Below are 26,450 nucleotides of genomic sequence, written 5' to 3' on the forward strand. Positions count from 1 at the left end.
TTTTATCTCTCGCCCTACCGCATCACATGATACTGAGTGAACATGGCTTCTGTTCAGTGGTAAGAGATGTATTTACTTTTTAAAAAGATTTCTGACAAGAACATAGATTAACAGAGGTTAATGGTAACGAATTTAATTAATAACAGAGACACTCGTTTTTGTTAGATATCAGAAGTGTTGGATAAATATTGCTTTGGCGGATATGCACTTTGATGACAATTAAAACATATAGTACAGCGATAGATTTTGTACCACAGTACTTTTATACAACGTTACCAATGCATTTATATGCTCTTTAAATGCATTTCAAAGAATAGCATGGTACATGTCCTGAAAACATGGTATTTTTATGTTCAAAACATGATGTGCTTATGATACTTTGTTTGAAAAGTCATGGCACACTGTTTGTATCATTTACTGTGTATAATATATAATTTTCGATGTGTTTTTGTGATGGACAGGCACTCTCGTAGTCGTAAATATGAATATGAGAGGCAGATGTGTCGCCTGGAGGCTTCAGCTGTGGAATTCAGTGACTATCATCCACTCAAAGCAATCACGGTACATCAACTGTTTATTTTTTATTTTAAGTAAGGTAATTTCAAAGTAAGGTGAAATCAAATTTTGATGCTGCTAATCTCATATTTAGATTATGACACTTAAGCCTGGATTTTACAGACAGGGTCACTTAAGGGAAGTCTTCAACCCAATACCCCCCTTTCCCACCCTATCATTAGGAAAACAATAGGCCAGTTCATCTTAGGGACACAATAATAATTTTTTTGTGAAAATACCTTTTGGAAGAGGGAGAGAAAAGGTTTCAGGTTAAAACCCTGGATTGGATTTATGAGTTATTACCATTGTGAACTTGATATAGAGACTTAAACTCTATGTAAGAAATAAACACTGAAGTTTATTAAAATTAAAATAACTTTACAAAGTTTTGTGCACAGTAATTTTTCATTATGATTGTCTTTTTTTCAGGTGACAGATTCTAAATCTCGCCGTAGTGTGCGTAAAGGCAGCACATCTTCATCCTCCTCCTCCTCCAGTTCTGTTGCTTTAGATCCGCTTAGCTCTATGCTGGATGGGACCGACCCGCTGTCCCTGTTTGCTGCGACATCTGACATTCCAACTCTTCCGCACAGCATCTCTGCTGGGGTAAATCAAAGACACAAAACCTTACAGACACACCAGTAGATGTGTTATAATGAGTATTTATGTTTTTAGAACTAGTTTTTATCCACAAGTCAACATTCAAACACTTTTTTATTATATAGAGTGACACTATTATGTAGACTTATCTAACTATGCAATTGCATTGAATAAAGCCTTCATGCATCTACAGATTTCTTGGACAGGACTTATTTAAGTCCCAGACTAAAACACATGTTGGAGCTGCATTCATTTAAAAACATTTTGCCCTGACATATCTTAACATATATCAGTGCCATTGCCATGTTTCAAGATGCACACCAGTATTGTCTTTTTGTAAGGTTTGTTTGTAAAAACTACAAAAATGTCCTAATATAACTACTAATATAAGGCCTACTCCTGGATTAATTTTAACTGTGTCTGGAAAACTGCCTCTCAGTTTCTAGGAAATATTTTTTGACTGCCTTCCCTTATATCTGTTAATGGGTAAATGTGTAGTGGTGATGAACACAAATGTTTTATGTTGTAGGAGTTGGGCAGGAAACGTAAAGATCAAGAGGAGGAGGTGGGCTCAGACTTTGAGCCTTGGTCATCTAAGCGTGGAGAGATTCTGTCCAGATTCACCACCACAGAGAAGCTCTCAATAGTATGTGCAATGCTTGACAACCCTCATTTCTGTTGATTACTTAAATAAAATGTTAATGAACATCTTTTTATTCTTTACAGAACCTCTTCATGGGCTCAGACAAAAGTAAGTTCATATGCATGACTCGCCTGTTTTGCAGGGTAAATACAGTATCAGTTTGAGCAATACGAGATCAAATAAGCCAAGGCAGTCTTCTCCCAGGTCTAAACATAATGGGTTTACGTGTATAAGGTGATCTACATCAGAAGCTTAAAATGTAATGTCTTGAATGGTTTTACTGTAAGTGGTTTTGCAAACATGCTGTTGGTGCATATTTTTGCAATCGTCATGCCTACCAATCTAAAATGATGCAACCCTGATATGACTGTTAAGACTGAGGTCACATTGCAAAACATTGTCTCAAATTACAATTGAAAAGATCAGATTCCACATACTGTCATGCAAAGAGACAAATCTGGGTCATATATGAGTAAAAATCTGATTTTGATTGCGTTTATCACAAGTGACTAATTGATTTTGTGCAGTGCTGTGAATAAAATGCGTATCACATGACAACAGTATCTGTGTGCTGCATAAAAAATGGCTGAACAATAATTTACACATGAATAATGATGAAGAGAAACCCAGAATTGTCTCTTAGGTTTCTTGGAGCACTTTATGTTTTTTTGTGAGTGAAATACAAGGCATGTTTAGACATTGATGGGTTTGAACTTTGTGAAGGTAAAGCATCCAGCCCCAGCTCAGCCGTGTCAGATAAGGTACGAACGCGCCTGGAGGAACTGGATGATCTGGAGGAGGTTTGTCTCATCTCGAGTTGACCTATGTCTTCTAATGTTTATGTACTGTGATGTCATGTTAAAGCGTGTATGAACGTGTTGTGTATTGTGTGTGTTCAGGGCTCTCAGAGGGAGCTGTTGAATCTGTCCCAGCAAGACTATGTGAACCGCATAGAAGAACTCAACCAGTCTCTCAAAGAGGCCTGGGGTTCAGACCAGAAAGTCAAAGCCCTGAAGATCGTCATCCAGGTCTGAGAAGGAGTGAATAAGCATGATTAAATCCAAATAACAAAATGCATCCAAACCATATTTCTACATGTTCTTGGTCTTGGTTTATTTAATGTCTTTTGTAACTCATACCTTTCTTGATTTCTGAAACAACTCAAATGCCACTATTTTAACTCCTGTCTTGTAATGAAGACATTACATTAATTCCTGTTGCATAAAATCAAGTACTGTCCTATATTTCTTTTCTTGTTAAATTCCTTTTTTCTTATGTCACACCAGTAAAATGGGGTTTTGTTTACTTGTTCATGACCTTTTTTTCTGTTTTTTAGTGCTCTAAACTGCTGTCAGATACTTCAGTCATTCAGTTTTACCCCAGCAAGTTTGTCCTCATCACAGATATCCTGGACACGTTTGGTAAGAGCTGATCATAAAGGATTGATAAAAGTCCCTTACTATTACCTGTCACTGTCCCACAGCCTAGGTGGGACATTTGCCATCCAATATTTAAAACAATAATTTCTTAGTCTTAGCCAGCACTAATCTTGACAAACTATTTATCGTTGAAAATCTCCGATTGATTTTTATATTTTGGAAAAATAATGATGTAGTGCGAGTAATTTTCTAAAATGTAACTGGTCAACAGGTAGGACCAAGGTTTTTTTTAACATATTTATGATTATATATCCTATAATCCGGAAATAATCTTGACAAACTTTACAATATATTGTTGTAAAGCTCTAAGAATGTAGTTTTCAATTTTTCAAAGCCATTTGATGATAGAAATTTAGTAGTGACAGTCATTTTGTTAAATGTCACTTAACTCGTAGGAATACATATTAATTATTATATGTATTTATAATTGTAATAGCCTAATATAGCTCTAAGAATGTAGTTTTTGTATTTCAAAACCCTTTTTTATTAATAATGATGCAGTCACAGTTATTTATTAATTAGTAATTTGTGAGTATGCAGAAAACCGTTGACACCTAGTGGCCTTGTGTTGGTAAAACCACTAAAAGTGTGATAAAAAACCTCATGGTTTGTGATTTTACCTGAAAATATGGATCAGAACTAGTTGAGACTTATGGCTTTTTTGAAGTAAACATTTTAATTTTTATGGGATTTAAATATAAAAGATATACTATATTGCATTGCTTTTTATTTTTTTAAACAAACTTAAACTGCTATAACTATTATTAAAAAAGGGGGGTAACAGCTAATGGGTAAAAATCATAACTTCTTAAGTAAGAGCTTAATAGTTTTGTGACCCTGAACCAAAAGTCATAAGTCGCATGGGTATATTTGTAGCAATAGCCAACAGTACATTGTATTGGTCAAAATAATATATTTTTTATATCCATGAATATATTTTGTCAATTTCCTACTTTAAGTATATCAAAATGTATTTATCATTAGTAATATGTGATGCTAAGGACTTCATTTGGACAATTTTTAAGGCAATTATTTTATAGGCAATTATTTAATTTTTTTGCACCGACAGATACCACATTTTCAAATAGTTGTATCTATGCCAAATATTGTCATATCTTAACAAACCATAAATCAATGGAAAACATTTCAGCAATTTCAAACAATTGACCCTTATGATTGGTTTTGTGGTCCATTGCTCACATATAGGATCACAAATGTGGTTACAACAAGTAAACTGTGGTGTATTTGGTCAACAGTAATACACAAGACTCAAGTGATTATGTGGTCATTCTGTATTGTAAAATAAATGTTTTTCTCTTCATTTTAATGTGAAAAATGTGTGTTTGTGGAGGTGGTCTGGTATATGACAGGATCTGGTCCATGTGTGCTGAGCCTCATCCCCTACCAGGTACAATAATATGCTTCATCACAACATAGTATAGAGATCCAACAGTATAAAAGTAGCTGGATACCTTTGTGCTTTTTCTACATAGTATTCATGTTGTCGTACATTTTTTTGTAGAGTCATTCTGTGCGGATGATGTGAATGACACGGCTAAAGAAACGTGTCTCAACTGGTTCTTTAAGATCGCCTCCATCAGAGAGCTCATCCCTCGACTGTATCCACTTTTTTATCATCATTCAATCAGATCTGATTCCAGATCAGTGATGTATAGAAAATTACAAGCAAAGTTTTCTAACTGGTTTCCTGCCTTAATGTTTTTAAAGTAACAGTATTTCCACTCTTCGGGATGTTCATCTCAGACCTTACTTATGAATATATGCAAGGATTTTTTTAACCATTTAACCGCTCATATGAATTATAAGCTTAAGATTGTTTTAGTGAGCTCTTAACTTTGACACAGATATGTTGAAGCTGCTCTTTTGAAATGCAACCGTTTTCTGACTAAATCGTAAGTATCCCTCAATGTTGCATTTCTCTTCACGTTGCTAGTTTGAAAAAATGAATGGTATTTGATTTATTGCTTCTCACTGTATGTCAGTGGTATTCAGGAAACATTGCAGAGATTAACGGCGATGATTAGAGGAATTGGAGACCCGCTGGTGGCCGTATATGCACGAGCGTACTTATGCAGGGTGAGCTGCGTTCTTATTACCCTTCAAATTGAAAATGTGCCCTCGCATTTTTGCATATACATGCATATATACAATATAATTACACACAGTGCACACACACATATTATGCAAAAACAAACTTTTATTTTGTATGTGATTAATCTTTTGACAGGCCTAGTATTTTAAAGTCATCCACATGCGCTGCACCATATGAAGTCGAACACACATGTCACTGTGGTTTTTGAAGCACTTATCATGAGAAAACAAAATTACGGTTTATCCCTCGTTCAGACCACCAGTGACTTTCTCACTGTGTATCGCTCAATCTCTTTCAATGAGGTTGTTAGGAGGCGTTTCTAAATCTGATTGTCATAAACAAATGACTGCCGTCAACTCCAGTAACTGATGAGAGATGGCCTGCTACTGCTAGTCTCTGGCGGTCTGAACGGGTTGTTAGGCTGCGTCCAAATACCAACACTTGCGGTCTTTGCACTTGACCACTTGATTACTTACATAAAGTATTTCCTGTATTTTTCCCAAGTGTTTTAGTGGGCGTGAATATCCCAAGCATTCATTCACCCGATGCAGATGTAGTCTACACACACTTAGCAGGTGTAAAAATGTCACTTTTACTTAAAAATAAAAACATTTTTAAGTTTTTCTTTAAATTAAATACACATATAAACACTCTTAAATGAAAATTTGCTGAACCTAAAGATTTATTATCTACACTTTTCTGAAACTTTCAGAAGCAGAATTCTTTGCACCCGTTAAAAATGCTTCTTTTTTTGTGCATGTAGCTTTATTAAAGTTTATTGTTTATGTAGTAGTCCCTAAATAAATGACACAATATGTGATAAAAGCAGTTGCAGATGTTTAACAAAATGAATGAAATGTGCACTAAAGAAATGTGCAACACTTTCCATTTTACTACCAAAATATGTGATATCCATTTACTAATTGCAAATAAAAGTTTGTGACGTCCCGCGAGGTTTGGGCAAAAGTCTCACGATTTACATCCAGAACATAATTCATGCTGTGATACAGTTAGGGGTAAGCTTTTATGCCGGCTTTTTTATTGTTTCCAATGAAAGTGCAACCGCTAGCGGATTTTTTTTCTGCGCGGAAAGAGAGTTGAAAAATATTTAATTTTGGGTGAAAAGCTCACCTTGTGAATGTAAGTTCTCTCACTGCTGTCCAGTCACAATGGAGAAGGGGCAATTGCCTAAAAACTACTTGGCAAATGCTCATAACACCCTAATAATGTTTTTATAATGTCTTATTAATAATGCAATAATGTATTCTTCTGTCAGGTGGGGATGGAGGTTGCTCCACATCTGAAGGACAGTCTGAACAAGAACTTCTTCGACCTGCTGGCTACGTTTCGTCAGATACATGGGGACAGTGTTCAGAATCAGCTGACACAGCAGCGCGTGGAGATTCCCATCTATCTGACCCTTTATTCTCCTGCCATACACTGGATCCTGCAGTGTGTGGCTTACAGAGCACCTGAGGTACACAAAACAAACACTTTACCTTTAAAGGAAGTCATTCAGAAACACTTTACTAAAGGCTTCCATTTAACTCTTTCACCGCCAGCGTTTTTAAAAAAAGTTGCCAGCCAGCGCCAGCGTTTTTCATGATTTTCACCAAAGTTTAATGCCTTCCAGAAAATGTTCTTCTTTAAATATATAAACATACAATATACCAAATGAAAGAACAGACCCTCTGCTTTCAAACAAAAAAAACCGTTTCATCCTACCTTTAGTGGTTCTTTTCCAATCAGCTTTTGAATATGGGTAGGTTTTTGCAAAAACACCATTTTTTGAGCAAAAAGCAGAGATAATTCCATTTTTGTGACGGACTTTTCATAGAGATCCCATTCAGAGCGATCTTTAAAACAGACACGGACATGCGGCAGCTTGCCATAGGGCAATACTTCCGGGTTTAAAAAGTTGCGGAAGTGGATAATAGCGTGGATAATGGTGGATAATAGCGGTATTGCGGAAAGACGGAAAATCTCGTCATTGGCGGTGAAGCGTTTTCTCTTAATTGACGAGATATCTCGTCAATGGCGGGGAAAGAGTTAAAGACAAATCTGGGATACTGTATTTATACTGTACACCTGCAGGTGTCTACAGTGTTGTTTTGATGCAAGTACTATGTTGGAAAATCTGATTATTTGAGATGATTGAAATAAAGAACTGTAAATAATATTGTTTTGAAATTTGTTTTGAAGTGTTTTATTGATTTAGATATTAAAAAAAGTTTATTTTAGTATGATATGTCTTTGAACCGCTTGTCTTTTAAAGGTACTGCTGACAGAGATGATGGAGAGATGCAAGAAGTTGGGAAACAAGTAAGACTCATTTACAGTCTTTTCACACCTCTTGCACATTTTGGACACACACGAACATGCATGACAGATGATCAGATATGCATCATATGAACTTGTGATTTTTGTTAAACGCTACAACATGTTGACAAACACATTTAGGAAAGCTTTTGGGTTAAATTAACCAGGCTGTGTGCGGTGCTTATCAGTCTGACATCACATGAACAAGAGAATCAAAACAGCATGTCTAATACAACTGCTCTTGTGGCCAAAAAAGGATAGGTTGGATTTTTTCATTGTGGGGTTGTTGTGTTCACACAGTGCCAACACACATTTATGTCTAAATACCTTGTAAAAGTGGTTTTTCATAATACGTGCCCTTTAATAAATTAATACATTAACCACCAATCCATCTATCTTTAAAGGGCACCGGTTAGTTTGGACATAAATGTGTGTTGGCAGTGTGTGAACACAACAACACTACAATTAAAATCCACCTTTTATTTCTTTTTCTTATCCCCATTAAACCAAAGCAGTCTAATTAGACATAGGGGTGTGCCGGTTTTAGAATTGGTGATGACGGTTATGACGTGAGTCAAATGTGACGGTTCATAACATAACCGTCGGTGGGGGGCGTTTTGCTCATTTAAATGCTCGTGGATTGACGGGAAAGTGTCATTTTACCATCAAATCATGAATGTGATGCCAAGTGTGTTTTAAACAGTAATAACTTTGAACAATTTAACAGAAAGCAATGAAATATTTAAAAAACACACTGTTGCCAGAAGACTGCGCTGTCACTCTCTCATCTATCATCTATTTTAATAATCTTCATAGAAACAGATTTGTGCATTGGGCTTTTTATGTCTGTAATTGTGTCTATATCTGTCATTACACGGACCAGAACAGCACGAAAACAATGTGGATTAAAAGCGTATTGAAGAGGTTTTGCTCATAAATGCAGGTAAAAGAAAGTAATGTGAACTTGAGATTGTTATTAAACGCAGCCGGTGTAAAAGCACAATGGCCACGCGCAGCAACGCTCTCCGCAGAAGCGCTGCACAGTGCTCACCCGGCGTTTGAATAAACTAGACGCTGATTAGCTACTTGCTCTACGTTTCTTTAAAACTAACAGCAAGACAACTAGCAGTGAATGTGTGTTCAAGAGAGTTAGTAGATTAGCATGGGAGGATTTGAACTTGAAAAGCGGAGAGTACTGACGCCTTTCCTCGGTTAAAACAACATTCCTTCTCATGGTCATTCATGTTTATTTGATGCTATAAATTAACTAGAAGGAAGAGATGATTTCAAAGGTGAGACTTTGTTTAATATGTTAAATCTCAAAAGTAACCGAAAAGTAACCTGGTCTGTCCTGTATGTCAGCGCGTTGTCAGTGTCTGCTCCGCTCTGTATTTTTCACTGCGTGAGAACGTGAGGGGGCGTATAACACAGACTGTTAACAATTGTTTTTAATTAGTATTTAAAAATTCTTTATGATAAAAAATGTTTTTAAAAAAATATTTTAATAACACGGTTTTGCCGGTTATAGAGTTCTAATGACGGTGTTGAACTATAACCGTCGGTCTCACGGTTATATAATGACCGTCACACCCCTAATTAGACATGTTTTGATTCTCTTGTTAATGTGACATCACACTGAAAAAGCCCCGCCCACAGACACTTACTGATTGGTTATTTTACTTAAAGGTTTTTCTAAATGCTTATGTTAGCACACTGTAGCGCTAATGCTGCTAAATTTACTTTTGTCTCAGACCGTATTCACAAGAATAAGATCACCTCTATAATAGAGAAATGTCACATCCCTAAAATTGTTTTTTTCTCAAATGCGCACACAATTTAAATAAATGTTGATGTTCTTTGAAGAGCCGTCCCTGTCGGGTATTATTGCTTCTATTTTCATTTTAATTTACAAAATTCCTACAAAGTATGTTGTCTTCCAGAAAAGTTTTTCGTCACATCCATAACCTGTGCATAGACTGTCTGGACTCTATCATCAGCGGTTTAGGAAAATATAAACAAATGGTTTACCATTCTCTGAAAATTTACATTTCAAGTTTTAGATCTCTAACGCTGAAATTGCTCTTATCCTGTTTTTTATGGAATCTGCTTAAACAATTTCCCCCATCAGAACTGAGCTTTAAAATGTCAATATTCAGTTTATGAAAAGTGAATTGATAACACAATCAATTGACATAACAAAATGCGCCACACCACTTTGTCGTATTCAGTATAGACAGACAAATTGCCCATTGCTTGAATCACATCATGTGTAGTTAGGACACAGTTTATGTCACTTTGGATGAAAGCGTCTACCAAATCCATAAATGTGCATTGAGTAAATTGAAAAATGTTTGTGTGGATGTACATAATTATGCTCTGTTTTCTTTCGTAGCGCTCTTCTGCTAAACTCTGTCATGTGGGCGTTCCGGGCTGAATTTGTGGCTACGAGAGCTACAGACTTTATCGGCATGATCAAAGACTGTGATGAAGCAGGATTTCCTAAGGTCAGACATGCAGGTCAAAAACATTTGATCACTTTCTAGTGAACGAACAGTAAGTGTATCTGTCTGTTCTCTTTAGCACTTGTTGTTCGCATCTCTGGGCCGCAGTCTGTCCTGTGCCGATCCTCCAGAGAACGAGAGACTTTCAATACTCAATGAAGCATGGAAGGTCATTACAAAAGTGCGAAGTCCACGGGTAAACATCTCATCTTAACACTGCATCAGACTTTCGTCTTTATGGTTCTTGATCATCATATCATACTGTGATGATAATTAAATGATCTATCGGCATTAAACATAAAATGTACTGATGGTTTAGCATTATATTGATGAGTACAAAAACTAAACATGAATTGATGTTGTATATCAGGATTATATGAGCTGTGCAGAGATCTGGGTGGAGTTCACCTGCCGTCACTTCACCGTGAGTATCCAATAGGTTTCAAAATGTGATTACTAAATGCTTGTATAAAATATCTAACCCACATTGTTGCACGTGTCATTCACAGAAACGGGAGGTGAACACGGTTCTTGCTGACATCATCAAACACATGACTCCAGACAGAGCGTTTGAAGATGCTTATCCACAGGTACAAGAGAGCGAATATAAAGTACATGCTTGAGTGGTCAGATATAACCATACTGATGATGTCAGATTATAATAATGCTAATGATGTTGTTTGTTATATGTTTTAGCTGCAGTCTGTGATACAGAAGATTGTAACCTACTTCCATGATTTTTCTGTGCTCTTCTCTATGGTATGACTTCAATGATAAACGAATGTAACTTTACTGTTTTATGACTGAATTTGTCAAATCTGGACATTCAGATTTTTATTTTCCCAGCACTGGCCTGTGCAAGACAAGAACATGTTCCAGAACTAAATTATGCTCAATTATAGTAAAACGTATCATTATCAAAAGAAACGTTGGTTTCTGATGTGTTTTGATTATTACAGGAGAAGTTCCTGCCATTTCTGGACATGTTTCAGAAAGACAGTGTCAGGGTGGAGGTCTGTAAATGCATCATGGAGGTCTTCATCAAGTAAGTTTGTCACTCTGCATTCGTATCTACAACATCTCTCTCTTTTGTTTTTATATCTCAGTATCTTATGCAAGGAATGATTACTGTTCTGTTAATATTAATCTTAGTTAAAGTCTCCATATAGTCGATAATTTCATCATTTAAAACTTATCTTTGAGCATATGTAAAAGTTTTTCCAGTGACAGAAATTTCTACATGCTTTAAAACTGCTTGAATGTAATTCCCTCATTTAGTTTATGCCGATCTATGAATATGGAAAGTAGTCTCCACCTCTACTCAATCGCACAGCTTGGCCAATACTAGATATAAATATTCAAATTTGCCCCCGCTTCCACCCTTTCATATGCATAAACAGATGCTAATTTTGGTACTTTCTCACACATAACTGCAAAGTCCATTTTCACAATGCATAAGTGAACTAATGGTTTTTAGTGCTGATGTTAAAATGTAAGACTATTACACACTTCACATTAGTTCAGCACGTCTTATGATGTGGTTATGTGTAGGGATGCACCGAAATAAAAATTCTTGGCCGAAACCGGAAAAGAGGAAACCGAAACGCCGAAATAAATTATTATGCCAATTATTAGTACAAATTAATTTATGGCTATTACTGTGTACTAACTTTACTAGGCATGTGTGACGGATCACAAAACTCAAGGTTCGGATGACTTTACAATTTTTGAGGCACGGATCTGATAATTTTTTTAATATCAGCAAAAAGGGGTTGGGAAATATCTAATAACAAATAAAGAAATTGCAAACATTTATAAAAAAGAACAAAGTTGCACATTAATAAGGGCTAACATTAGCATTAGGTACAGAAATCGAATTCAATGAGTCATAACACTGTCTTTGTATAAATTAAATATATTATTATTTTTAAAGCTACAGAAGTGATTTTCTCTTTGTCTTGGGTTGTTTGATTAACATTAACGACACAGACTTAAGAAGGTTAGTTGAGGTTACTGTCTCTTAGACATAAACAAATGTTTTTATTATGAAAAGAATACTGTGAAGATAATTTTGTTTGTATGTGTCCTGCCAATAATAGAAAGAATTTATGTCCGCTTGTTTGCATCTCACTCATGTGTGCACTATTGAGGGCACTTAAACGTGCACGCATACAGAGACCGAGGGCGAATCCCAAACAGCGCAGCATAAAAACGTTACGTTCTTTTTCATTGCTGTATTCGGCAAATGTATGTTATTGGACTACAGTATGAGACACATTTGCACGACTCTCTCTAAAGTTTACACATCCAGTGTTCTGATCTTTGAAGTGCATACTGTGATGATCACGTCTGGACCGGACACATTCAACCGCATGTGCCTCTGTGCGTACAGACAACTGCTCACTTTTAGCGCCTTTTTGCGGTTAAATACATCCACACCACATACATGTTGCTTCAGACAAGCACGTGCAGGTCGCGGTTTCTGTTTGCGTCATCACAACATTTCGGCCGTATTGTTTAGGTGATAAATGTCTTTCGGCCGAAAATTCGGTGCATCCCTAGTTATGTGTGTGATGTAGCTAACCAAGGTGATTTCAAACCATGGGAATAAAATGTCTTTGGAAAACTCAAATATTATGCATAAAATACTCGGCAATAGTGTTGAATGATGAAATTGCACATGGGTTCTCTTAAAGCTAATTATAAACACCACACAGACATAAACAACAGTAGAAACTTAATTTTCACCACAGTGGGACTTTAATGTTGTCTTAATGTTGATGTGTTAAACCAAATATCCAGACACCAGCAGGAGCCGACGAGAGACCCGGTCATACTGAACGCTCTGCTGCACATCTGTAAGACCATGCACGACTCTGTCAAGTGAGTGAGCTGTGTGTCAGACATTACATCTCATATTCACAGCGAGTTGCATTGACCTGTGTATGTGTTTCAGTGCTTTAACTCTCGATGATGAGAAGAGATCTCTTGCTCTGCTTATCAATGGATTTATACGTATGGTGAGTTCAATTTATTATAGGCATTTCTTTCTCTTCTGTGATAGGATGGAGTAGGACAGGATTGGATATGGTAGACAATTTAATGGAATATGATCGAAATAAGATGGTATGGGATAGAAATGGACAGTGATATGATTGAGAAGGGAAAGAAATAGTATAGGCTGAGATGCGGCAGGACAGGATGAGATGGGATTTTATTTTAATGATGTTACAGCAGAATGATTTGTTCCATGCAATAAAAGTAAGTGGCAACCGGGGCTGCCAAGCTAAAACCATATAAATGTTTGAAAGTATAAGTAGGCTGAAGGGCAGTATACTGTATCCTGTATGCTAAGTTTTTTTTAAATTGTACAATATGTGCACAGTACAATATGTTTATTTTTGGAACGGACCCAAATTCAGTAAAGCACAGCTTTTTAAGTAAATGTTATAATGAAATTTATTCTCACACGTGATGTGACAAGTTGCGATGTTGCAAGTTTGAATATGCCGGAAATCTGAAAGAGATGTGAGTTTGTGATTATATATTTAAAGTTTGCGAAAAGCAACTATTATATAACAAATTAAAAAAATTACATACCTGTATTAAGAAAAACATTTTCCTTTTATCAGGTGTCATTTGGGAGAGATTTTGAGCAGCAGTTGAGTTTCTGTGTGGAAGCCCGGGCCACGTTCTGTAACCTGGAGCCCGTTATCATTCATCTGATACATGTAAGCTACGTGTCTCTCACTGTTTGCATGTTATATTTCATCACGTGTATGTGTGTGTGTGTGTGTGATAGCAGCAGACAGCTGTGTTAATGTCACAGATGTGAAGGTCACTTCACTCCTCTGCTTCTCCTGGGTCCACAGTAATGACAGTTTTTATATCTGTTCAGGGTCAGCTGCTAACACATTTATGCATTAAGCAGATGTTTAATCTAAAGTGACTTACAGTGCATTCAAACTATATATGTGTTCAAACCCAAGACCTCTGGTTTGCTGACGCAATGCTCTACAAAATGAGCTACAGGAGAACTAGTTTTGATTGTTTGATGCATGAAAATTAAAAGTAGAGAGATTCCAGTTATTTGGACATGTGCTGAAGTCTAACATGATGATGTTATTGTGTCTCTTACAGACGGTCAATCAATTAGCCATGGAGACCAATCGTGTGATGAAAGGAAATCACTCACGAAAAACAGCTGCTTTTGTTAGGGTTAGTTTCACGTCTACAACACATAATGTTAATGAGTGAATCTCATTTTACTTGCATAAAAAAGTGAAGGGCTTGAGAGCTGTTTTTTAATCTTTTTAATCATTCACTAATAATTGTGTACGTTTTTCCTATTTATACACACATTTGAACTTCTCACGAAAAAGTTCCGTCTAATTCACAACACATGAATTTGTGCATATGTTCAGAGATGCCAGCTCATGTTATAAGAAAACCTTTAATATGACTCCACCAGAAACGCGCATCTCTGTCTAAAATTAAAGGGACATGAGGCCGAGATCAAGTGATTGACGCTTGGACTTTTCATTATGTTTACATTTAGGAATTAAGCAGGACGATTTCTTAGATATTTAAAAAAGTGAGAAAGCAAAGGCAAAGAAAAGTCATTATGTGCAACTTTACATGTAGAAAACATAATATAATAATGTTTAATATAGATAATGTATATATAATATTATATAAATTATAATATTTTATTATTTTATACCATATGTGATTATTAGTTGTTACTGCATTTTTCGTTCATATAGAATACATTTTAGTACAAAAGTTTTTGTTGAATCAGGATTTGTTCATGAAAATGCCTGTATGCACATTTCACTCACAATTTTGTACATATGCATGCCTAGTGAATGAGACCCATTATTAATATACTTTTTGCATTACAGTAGGCAGGGTTTCATTTATTGTTAAAATAATTTCTCAGTGCTGCAAAAGTATTGGCCTCATTTTTTTCCTCAGGGGGTAAAATGTTATCTACATCCATATTCGTTACCTAAATAAATTCCCTACTTATGCTCCTCTTATGTTTAACTGACCAGATATTGAAAGTAAAGTGATGTAGTGATGTCTGATTTGTGTGTACATTCTTCATTTCCTCCCCTTTTTAAATTGGACTGGTTGACCTAGTTTACGGTTTTTATGTGGACAAATTAAATTTTATTGACCTTTTATAATCCATATTCACAAATGAGCAAGGTCAGGAAAAATAATTTTGTTTCATTTGTCAAAAAGGTGTGGGACTTTCTACATTAAGTAGTCCAGTTTGACGCCATCGGTGACTGTTTTTTTTGTGGTACTTTTGCTTTCAGGCATGTGCTGCCTATAGTTTCATCACCATTCCCTCCCTCACGAGTATCTTCAGCCGTCTGAATCTTTATCTACTGTCAGGACAGGTAGCGCTGGCCAACCAGTGTCTGTCCCAGGGTGAGTTCTAGATCTTTCATATAGAATGTATATCCTTAAATGCTGCCTTATAAGTGAGACCTAACAACGTGTAAAAACGTTTGACTAGATTGATTTTTCTATTTCTCAGCTGATGCATTTCTAAAGGCAGCCGTCAGTCTTTTGCCCGACGTTCCACGTACTATCAGTATCGAGGGTAAACCGCGTTCATCAGAGCCTTTTCTTCTCGACCTCATTAATAACTTCCTCTCCACGCTGCTGGTGGTGCCGGTAAAACATCATGAAATATTTGCAGCAATACTTTAAGCCAAGCACTGGTTATCTTACTAATGTTAGTGCATCTGAATGTTTTTTATCGGTTACTCCAGGATCATCCCGAGCAGGGTGTTTTGTATCTGGTGCGAGGGCTGTTAAACATGGTGCAGGATTACACCTGGGAGGACAACAGCGACGCTAAAGTCCGCGTCTACATCAGCGCTTTGCCATTACTGGCAGCAATGAGTCAGGAAACCTACCTATACACCATTCCTAAAGGTAAGGAAATGCAGACATGCTGTGGAATGAACCCAGCAGCGAAGCACAATGCGTATCTAAAATATAGCATCTGTGTTCCTGTTACAGTGGATTCAAATGAAACTCTCTATGGAGGAGATCCAAAGTTTATAGCTGAGATCAACAAGTTGTGCGAGACTCTGATTGTTCAGGTTCTGGATCATTTAAAGGGTCTGGGGCGTGATGACGTGAGTACTGTTTCTGCCGTAATTTAAATGCTTACTATGCTAGGACACTTTTAATTCACAAATGTAAAACTGAAGGGCTATTCACACTATGCATGATGATGATAACTTAAGATAATTATATTAGTACCATACCGATGGACAGTAATGTTTTGTTAAGATCATGGATGTAGACGAGCTGCCATTGCTTAACATTTCTTAATTAAACAAAAGGAAATGCAGACACTATTGGGTACATCAGGTAATTCTTAAAAAAAAAGGGGGAGTTGGGAAGAACCGTCCATCTGTTGATGAAGTAGTTAACTTTTAAAGACAAATTTTATTTGAAAAAGTCCGTATTGGTTTAAAAAAATCCTGGATATTGTAAAAAAAGACATTGGGTGAAGCCAAACCAGTCAGTGTATTTTATCGTGATCCCAACTGTATCATTCATCTGTATAACTATTAAAGATGCACCAACATATCAGCAGATATTGATAATAGTCCTGTAAATTAAAAGGGGGCAGGAAACGCATGTGTAAAGGAAGTGTTAAGAATCATCACCAGCTTGATATGTTAATGTGCTTGATTGTTTTTAGTTTTAATAGTAATTAACTAAAACTATTTTGATGTTCAAAATGTAGTTAGGAATGTTAATTTGAGTAACACGTTTGTTAACTAATAACAATTACTTTGAACTAAGTTGTTAAAATAGAGCAAGTAAAGTTTTTATTTGCATTTCTTACAAAAGATAAAATAAATTATTTTTCAATTAAATTAAAGTATAAAAGGTAAAACCACCAAATTATGAGTAGTGGTTATTATCATTTATTACACGGCTCTCTGGAATGCTTGATTCTGATTGGTCAGTTGAGACATTTGCAGGTTCGTTCTTTTCGAATAATAACCGCTCCAAAATAATAACGCATAGCCGGTACTACTTTTACGAGTAAGATCGCTCCGCGCCAATAAAGATCAATAAAGATTACTGTCTGTTTGGCGCCATCTTGTGACAAACACTGGACAACCACGACAAGACACAGAGAGCTTACTGAGACTGAACTTGACAAAATAGAGCATGACAGCTACGAAGCCAACACACAAAAAAATACAGAATGGGCATTAAAACTTCTCAAAGACTGGTTAAAGAGAAAAAATGGAGACAAGTATGAAGCAGAGGATCTTAATAAGGTATTACGATCATTTTATGCATCTGTGCAAAGTTTCGCGGAAGGATAAAAATGTTAATTTAAAACAAATATGCCAATAAAATGTTTCAAATTCATATTCATGTCCAGTTTTTTTTCTTATGTGACAAGTAGCCGTGTAATAAGCGGGATAATGTAGAGTCAGCCGGTAGTTATCGGGAAATAAGCCCCTTCAGTGTGATACAAGACCCTCCGCTTCGCGTCGGGTCCTGATCACACTGTCGGGGCTTATTTCCCGATAACTACCGGCTGCCTCTACATTATCCCTTACATAATTACCACTCCTAATAATCGGTTATCGTATCTAATCATTATTATTATTATAGTTGTGGTGTAAACTTAAATGCGATGTCGAAGTAAAACTGTACCGCGACACTTTCCTATTTTCCCACGAGCTTTCTGAAAAATTTTAACTGGCTGCCGCACTGATACGCTTGGAAAAAAGAGCGACCTCGTCATTCTATTTGAGCTCGCTTACCGCTCGTCTAGATTTGAAATAACATATTTACAAAACACAAAAAAGTGAACCGCCCCTAAGTCCACTAGAAAGTTGTAGCAAAACATCTTAGACCTGGAAGTTAGTGCTGAGAAAAGCTTTTGCATCATTTCTGTTATGTATATTTGTTATGGTATGATGTTTCAAATTTATAGAATAAAGACATTTTAAGTGACAAAATACTTTTTATGAGTGCATGTTAACAGTCGCTGTGACTGCACTTCCTGAGATAACTCGGACAACTTGAATTATGTTTAATATAGAGTGCCGCAGGGAAATTTTTTTTAGGCAAAACCTGGAAGCGAGTTGCCATTTTAGCACTTCTGGTTCCATCACCCAGAAGTCAATGGGTTTTTTGATTGGAGTTTTGGTTAAACTCCTAAAATAAGATCTTGGGTTAACACAAGATTTTTCATGTTTTTCTTCGACAAAAACACACCAGTAATAGCCCCACTTGTGACTTTTTAAAGCTTAAAAGTGTCTTAAAGGGAAGTTGCTAACAATTTGGGACTACAGACTTTGTCAGAAACTTTATATGTCATCATTCATGAAGGTCTTAAAAACAACTCAACATGGGCACAATTCCCAACCATTCATCCACAGAGTATTTCCTTATCAGGGAACATGTTTTAATTGTTTTTAATAAAGATTGAAAGAGTTTTGTGTTGTCGACATGGAAGTCGAGTGACCATGGTGCATTTAGAATGGAATATTTAGCATTTAGTTTATTAGTAAATGCATTTAGACTTTAAAATGTATAAAAGTTGTCTTCATGTGTAAAGATTATCTTGTTGGACAAAATGTATAAGTGTCTTAACTTTTATTAACAGAGCTTATTTTTTGCAATAATCCAAAAGTCTAAGGAAAAATGAATGTGGAATGCCGCTAACTTCCAGGTTGGCCTACAGATATACGTCAGATATACGTCATTTCTGCAGCACTCTGTTACTTTTAGCACTTGTGTTTTTGACAATGACACTGAGCTTCTTCTCACACTGAAGACCTGACAGGCCATTGCCCTCTTCTCATTGGTTTCAGACATCCATTTGGATGATTAAAGCTGATTTCAGTTTCTTGTTACTCTGTTTTTTTTTGTTTTCTAAAGGGGGTGCGCAGGCAGGGCGGTCTGGCGTTATCTCTGTTCGGCTGTCTGTTGGCTCATGGTGATCTGCGCAACAACAAACTCAATCAGTTAACTGTCAACCTGTGGAACCTGAGCCACAAACACGGCTACTGTGACACGCGCACCTCGGTTAGTATACATTTACACGCGCGCTCAGTGGTAAATGGTGGTTAACCCTTTTTTCTCTTTTTTTCTCTTCTTGTTAGGTTCGGACATTAGAGTACATCAAACAGCAGTCTCAACAACCTGACCTGGGTCATCTCTCTGATATAATCACACGTCTATCGCTGCAATCCAGAGCTCGAGACGTTTTGATGAACGAGTGACCATCACACCTTTCAGACTTTATGTGGCTTCAGGTGATGTCCAGAGCAGGTTCTTGATGGTTGGAGAGGGATAAGACAACGTTTCTTGTTCAGAAATTGAGATGCATTATGAAATGGATCATTGAACCAACCTGTGGTGGTACCCTGCATAAGCACAGTATGCATCACAAATGCTTTTTGACTTTACATTAATTAGAAATAATACAATTATCATTCATTTCTCATTTTCTGAAAATAGTTGGTTGTCTACATTGTCAGTTTGCACTTGTTTTGTACAGTTGTTGACCAGGTATCATCTAAAATACTCTCACCAAACTATGGTTTAAAGACAGATGATAGATGTGTTTGGTTATTTTAATTGTGACTTTCTCTGGATAAGTTACTATCAGCATTGCAAGGTGTAACATGCTCAAAAATATTCCTCATGTCAAAGGTTGCTGCAGTATAGTTAGACACATGCTTTAAAACAGGACATAGTCACAGTTGTTCCTTATTTGTACCAGTTAATCGTTTTCATATGTCCTTTATTCTTGTTGGTGCTGTCCTTAACAAAAGTATCTTTGTTCTGTATCTATAACATGATTAAGGATCTCCCAATGTTAAACGGCTATTTATATTGATGAATGAAAAAACATGGTCAGTTAGAGGATTGGCACAGTAGACTGAGTATGACCTGTCATAACATAAAAGAAAAACAAAATGTAACAAAATGTGCAGAATTTGCTTATGTGACCATATTTTTTTGAAGTTGTCATAAACTTATTTTATTTTACAGTGAACACAACTATAAATGCAAATGTTTTTTCCCCTATTTTTAATGAGCTGAACTCAAAGATCTAAGACTTTTTCTATGTACACAAAGGCCTATAAATCTGTGTTAGTGAGCACTTCTTTTTTGCCGAGATATTACATCGACCTCAGAGCCTTGACATATCAAGATGCTGATTAAACAGCATGATTATTGCACAGGTGTGCCTTAGGTTGGTCAAAATAATAGGCCACTCTAAAATGTGCAGTTTTATCACACCACACAATGCCACAGAGGTTTTGAGCATGTTTGAGATGCTCTGGATCGGTGTACACGACAGCGTGTTCCAGTTCTTGCCATTATCCAGCAACTTTGCACAGGCATTGAAGCGAAGTGGACCAACATTCCAGAGGTCACAATCAACAACCACTGCACTGTGTGAGGCAAATTGAGGTCACACCAGATACTGATTGGTTTTCTGACCCCCTCGGACCCCCCAATACAATAAAACTGCACATTTTAGGGTGTCCTTTTGTCGTTAATGAAAGTAAAACACAAAATCAAAAAAGTAATCACTTGACAATTTGTTCTAAATGTGTTTACAAATATGTTAAAGGAACACTTATGAATATTTAATTAAATAGTAAATAAGTAAAAGTAACAATCAACAAAACTATTAAGAATGGTGAACACTTTTTTCTATATATTTTATTTATAACACTATATACATTAGTTGGAGATTCTACGCATATTCTCCAACCACACTTCTTTTGACACAGTCTGGGGACAGTCCAGTCGTCTTAAATTGGCCACACTTCTGGCAAGTGGTTGCCTCTAATATAAGGTCCTCCTGTAGGGTCTCTTGGGCATAGCTCCTTGATTGGGACCTGGTGCCAAGGTTGTGCTTTGCATAACTGCTGGCTGCATAAGTGGCATGCCCTGCACTATTTGCACACCATGGACTACCGGCATGCCCTGTACCACTGGCAAATACTGGAGCAACGGCACACTCTGGAAACCTTTTAACACCATCTGCAGTGAGGCTCCAGGTGCTGATGATGTTTTGGGTCTGAGGGGGGCTGCTTAGTAGATTTTGGTCTTTGCCTTGCTTGTCCTATTGTGCTATCTGGTTGCTTGTACTGATGCGGCTGCATTGGTAGCTCCGGCTCAGTCTGTAGCCGTTTGGCATGCTGAAGAGGCTCCTGAGCTTCAGGGAGGAGATGAGGCAAATCAATTCCTTGAACTACAACAGTCACTTGCTGGTATTGCGGTCTTTTCTGGAACCACTGAATCAGGCTGTTCTGGTTAACCTCCACCAGCTGCAATGAAGTTCCAATAATCACCAAGCCATTTCCTAGCACAAGCTGCCTTACCTTGTGATAGTCTTCTAGGATCAAAGATCATCTTGAATGGGTCTCCCGCAGATGGCAACAGTCAGGTCACTGAGCAGGTGCGATGCTTGCACACAGCACACATCTGGTGGTGCTCTCTACTCCAGGGGTGCGAGTGGGCGTCTTTGGTGTTCTGTAGTGTCCACTCAGCAGTCAGTTCTGGAATCAAGGTCCAAACACCACCCGCCGCTTGTCCTGGGTATCCAGGTTCTGCCAAAGTCCAATACTTGTTTCTGCTTCCTGGTTAGTCACTTCCTGGTGAGGCTGAAGCTCGATATTCTGTCAGCCTGTCCACATGCTGGAAACATGGCACATTCTGGAAGTCAACAGCCTATTAAAAACAATTACATGTTTTGCTTGATATTCATTTTTTTCTGATAATTAACTAATTACTATCAAGTTCAAAATATCTGAGAGCAAATTTCATGCACTGAAGCAGATATTTACAAACATCGTTTGAGATATTCTAGTTAAATTGAAACGCATAAGAAGTAACACTTTACCATCTCATTATCATCTGACCAGCATCTCCAGGCTCCAAGTGAACAGGTGAGACCGCAGTTGGAGACTGTGACGGGTCACGTGTCAGAAGAACGGGTTCAGGGACCGGTGGAGTACAAATGTAGACCTGGATTGAGGTGGCACTGGTTGAAACTAAGGTAGAGGAACTCGTTGTCATCGTGGTGGAGGGCGATGACAGAACAGCGTCTACATAGATCTCTTAAGCCGAAAGTATACTAGGGACGTCCGCGTATGCGCGCCGTCCGCATGACGTCATTTTCGTCATCGAGAGGCAGAGGCGCACCTTGTCAACAGGCAAGGCAGGCAACTGCTTGGAGCCCCGAGCCACTAGAGGGCCCCCGAGTTTGTTTCTCGGATGGCCATCTACACCCGGTAGATGATCATAGATACTCAACATGACTGCATATCAAAATTCTGATTGGATGGAATGTTGATTGACATTGACTTAGCCCAGTCAAAATCCAACCCAGGTGGATAACTTGCCAGTTTCGAAAATGAACGTAGCGAATGGGTGACGTTGTATCATTCAGTCGTGCTGTCGCAGTTGATCCGTACGGATCACGACCCACGGTTTGGCTTGCGATTGCCAGATTAATACGCAAATTTAAATAGGAAAAGTTTATCATTTGCACGTGTTTGAAAGGCTTGCAAATGCTAACACTCAAATGATTTAAAACAATTTAACCGCAAAAAGGCGCTAAAGTGAGCAGCCTCGTACCCACATGTGGTTTAATGTGTCTGGTCCAGCTCCATGATGTTTTTTCGATGTAAATCTCAAGTTTAAATTTCAGCAGTTAACTAGTGCAATCCTTTACAAAGACAATCGCGGCAAAAACGGATCTATATGCAATGTAGTTACAAATCAGTCGCAATGACCCGTACACGCACATATTCATGTCCGCGCGCGTCTTTGTGTTCATTCGCGCACAACCGCATTCAAAAGACGCCACGCGAGTGAGTTAGCTTATGAAAACATGACGAGACTAAAGGAAGTTTCTAAATAACAATGCAAATCCTATTTTGACTCGATCATTATTGGCTTCTGTAGATGGACATCAGAAATGTTTTGTGCAAAGTAGAGAAAGGGAAGAAGAAATGAGAGATGATGAGTTCATTAAAGGAGGTAAGACAAACTACATCCTCACCCTGTCAGGTCTCAAACATTATCAAACAAATCTCTGGAAAACCTCTTGTCAAGTGTATAGAATTGCATTGTTGCTGAGAAAATCAACAGATGTATGTGTTATACTGTTATGTATTTTCAGATATGAAATTAATATTTAGTTTACTAATATTTAACTCTAGGACACTAACTTACATAACAGTTAGCAGTAACTTTACTGAGATTATTTAGTATAGCAGTCATAAAATGACTGGTTTCTGAAAACATTCTTGTAAAAATAAGTTATTAATCATTGCTATCATTGTATAATGTAGAAAATATTTCTCTGCTGTCATTATTTCCAAACATGTTATGCCATTTATGCATCTAAACATGTTAATAATGTTAGGTATGATGAAGATTACACTTGTATATATGTATCTTTCGCAATAACTGTTGCACTGTAGAATAGTGGGTTAAGCAAAGGACATTGTATAGAAGTTTTGCACACTTCTTGCACACAGGGAATTTTCTGCTTGGGGCCCCCATAGACCCTAGAATCGCCTCTGTCGAGAGGGTCCGCGGCCGGCCGCGCGGACCGTCCGCAAGCGTGCCCAAAATTTGAGACCGCGCGGACAGTGCGCGTACAGTCCGCGTACAACAGCGCATGCGCGTGAAAATATTTAGACAGTGCATTCCACTATAAACAATTATACAAAGGAAACAGACAGCATTTGCACACACACTATGGTTTTTCTTCTTTAACTTTTACTTCTTCAACGAACAGAAAGCTCTGGAGCATGTTTGTTTGATTCCTGTTCTTTGTTGTCTTGTTGTTTGTTCTAAACTGTGTTTGCAATGGTGGATGAGTTACTTTTCTTCACCTATCCTAATGTTTTAATGTACTGTAAATGTCGCCAAATCAGTGCTGCCCTGACAGCCTGTTAGACTAATAATTTGAATAAGAAATCATTTGTATTGCGTATAGTGTCGAACGCGGCCATCCGCGTGTAGCCGCGGGGAGTATACTCGAAAAGCTACGCGGACGCGTGCGGGCGCGAGCCAGACGCGGAAAAAAGTATACCGCGGCCTTTATTGTGTGATCCTCATTGATGTCAAAGAAGCCGCCTTCTTCCTCTCTCTCCTCCACATTAAGTTCATCTATAAGCTCTGCCCCAGGGTGGTTGATGAAGTCCAGGCTCTGGATGGTTTACCACCTCCTGTCAGTTGATGCAGTCCACAAGCAGGATTGGGACAAAGAACCTTGACCTTCCACAGCTTATATGGCATCCACAGCAGAAGGGCATAACAAAAAATCTGTCTGGAAGTGGAAGTACACATGGTGCTTGTAACAGCGCATTAGCACCCTGTGAAACAAAACATTTACTCCCTTAAGTTACCTTTGTTAAATAAGCGCTTTATCCAAAACGACGCTTAATTAAAATTTAAGTGTTCATCTTAACACTTTTTCAGCTGTAGTTAATAAAACTTAGTTTATCGTGTTTATCTATTAAGTCCTGCAGAATTATAACAGTTGTGTATGCAGGACGACAAAGAAGTATAACAAAAAAAACTTTAATTACAAAATTAGCAATGAAAACTAAAACAACATTTAACACAAACTGAGATAGGACAATAAATTAAATTACAGACAGGGTATAAATCCACAGGACAGATAATCAAATCAAACAAGATGCAGGTGAGGACGATTGAAAATAATGATAACAGATTAACAAGACAATTAACAAGACAATGAATTAAATAACAAAATAAGGAAAAACGGAGACATGACTATGACAAGAATCTTCGCAATTCAGCATCTTATGCATATTTGACTCCTGTTCACCAGTGACTGTATGATGTAAAGATGAATCTTTTTACATTGTGAACAATTAAGAGACTCATACACAACTACTTCAATAAATTAAACCATTCAGCGATGCTCATGACGTCAACACCATACAATTAAAGGCAGGTATATGTTAACTATAATATGTAAATCACCAAACATTAAAACTAGGTTACAGTGAATCAGAGGTATGTGAACTTGGGATCTTTTTAGAAATTCTGTTATCATTTCGTGTTGAAAACTTTATGTAAATATTTCTCATGTAAAATAACTTCTTAACTGTAGTTTTGTCCAGTGTATTTGATATCTCAAATGTTAAAAGCAAATAAAAGTCAAAAACCCCATGAAACTTTTAACAGTGTACAAACTGGCCACATTACAGTCATTAAAAAAAAAGGTTCTTGTGTCTGTACAAACATGCAGTGGAATATACACTAGTCAACATTCGAAGTGGATCAAAACCTTTAATAAAAGTTTACATAAAACCAATCCCTAATACCCATTCTTGTCTTAGGACAACTTTGATAAACTTTTTTGGATCCACTTCAAATGTTGACTAATATATTTTGTAACAGGAAAAAGGCATCAAATATAACTGTTCAATCATTTAATGTCATCCTAGATGTAACAATGCACCACTGTTCAGTTATATGTGTGGATTTTAAGATAAACATGAAGTTTGAAAAGCTTTGCATGCATTAATTTGTCTGTATTTTTATAGCAATCTTTTGAAACATTATAAATGTTTTTATTGTTGTTTTGATAAATGTAATGGGCATGCAATGCATTGCTGAATAAAAGTGTCAATGTCTTACAAATGTCACTTACCACACTTAATTTGGTACAATAGTGAATATATTTAAAATAAAGCACTATATAGTATGTATAGTATTGTTCTTACTTCATTATATTATGGTTTTGTGGAATAATAAATAGTGAAAAGTGGCCAATACTTATAGTGGTAGGCTACTTGGTATAGGAGGACTGGACACTGCTGTTGAGCTAGGTTGGTCAGTAGTCAGATGGTCTCCATCTTTAGGTTGGGCTTCGCTGCAGCAGACTAGCTAAATCTTGACTTGGTAAACTGAAATAGGGCAAAACATTTTCAATAAAAATGTGTTACCACAGGGAGTAAAAAATAAAATGACTTTTAATTACACAGTTTAATTATGCCTTTGTGTGATTTTTGGCAGACATTGTCTTGTCCTAAACAGTTTTGCAAAAAAAATACTAATTAAAAATGATTATGAAAACTCTAAATATCTGTCAGATTTAATTATGCGATTAAGATATGCATTCTTACCGGTTAAAGTCTGTAATAAATGATAAAAAATATTTGTCTTCCATTTAAAGATGTTGAACTTCTACTGAACTTTTT

The 26,450-nt window shown here is 37.0% G+C and overlaps 1 protein-coding gene across 1 annotated transcript; it reads left to right on the top strand.

Annotated features, from left to right (window-relative positions):
* On the top strand, positions 1-26,196 carry vps35l (VPS35 endosomal protein sorting factor like). Its single transcript, XM_065253579.2, has 30 exons — positions 1-59; positions 462-561; positions 985-1,161; positions 1,685-1,801; positions 1,882-1,906; positions 2,522-2,598; positions 2,698-2,826; positions 3,135-3,219; positions 4,589-4,645; positions 4,760-4,856; positions 5,103-5,150; positions 5,241-5,334; positions 6,627-6,827; positions 7,626-7,672; positions 10,062-10,173; positions 10,250-10,366; positions 10,541-10,594; positions 10,680-10,760; positions 10,867-10,929; positions 11,130-11,215; positions 12,973-13,053; positions 13,127-13,190; positions 13,803-13,901; positions 14,311-14,388; positions 15,498-15,612; positions 15,722-15,861; positions 15,960-16,125; positions 16,213-16,331; positions 19,117-19,263; positions 19,341-26,196. The coding sequence occupies exons 1-30, from the start codon at positions 43-45 to the stop codon at positions 19,458-19,460; spliced, it is 2,913 nt and encodes a 970-aa protein (XP_065109651.1). The 5' UTR covers positions 1-42; the 3' UTR covers positions 19,461-26,196.
* The last annotated feature ends 254 nt before the right edge of the window (positions 26,197-26,450 follow it).

The sequence above is a fragment of the Paramisgurnus dabryanus genome, chromosome 1, assembly GCF_030506205.2.
Source record: "Paramisgurnus dabryanus chromosome 1, PD_genome_1.1, whole genome shotgun sequence".
Taxonomy (NCBI): domain Eukaryota; kingdom Metazoa; phylum Chordata; class Actinopteri; order Cypriniformes; family Cobitidae; genus Paramisgurnus; species Paramisgurnus dabryanus.

What these genes read in the sequence shown, in the direction of transcription:
- vps35l (XM_065253579.2), top strand. An exon ending in CCACGCTGCTGGTGGTGCCG is followed by an intron (nt 15,862 to 15,959) that starts GTAAAACATCAT and finishes CGGTTACTCCAG; the next exon opens with GATCATCCCGAGCAGGGTGT. An exon ending in AGGGTCTGGGGCGTGATGAC is followed by an intron (nt 16,332 to 19,116) that starts GTGAGTACTGTT and finishes TGTTTTCTAAAG; the next exon opens with GGGGTGCGCAGGCAGGGCGG.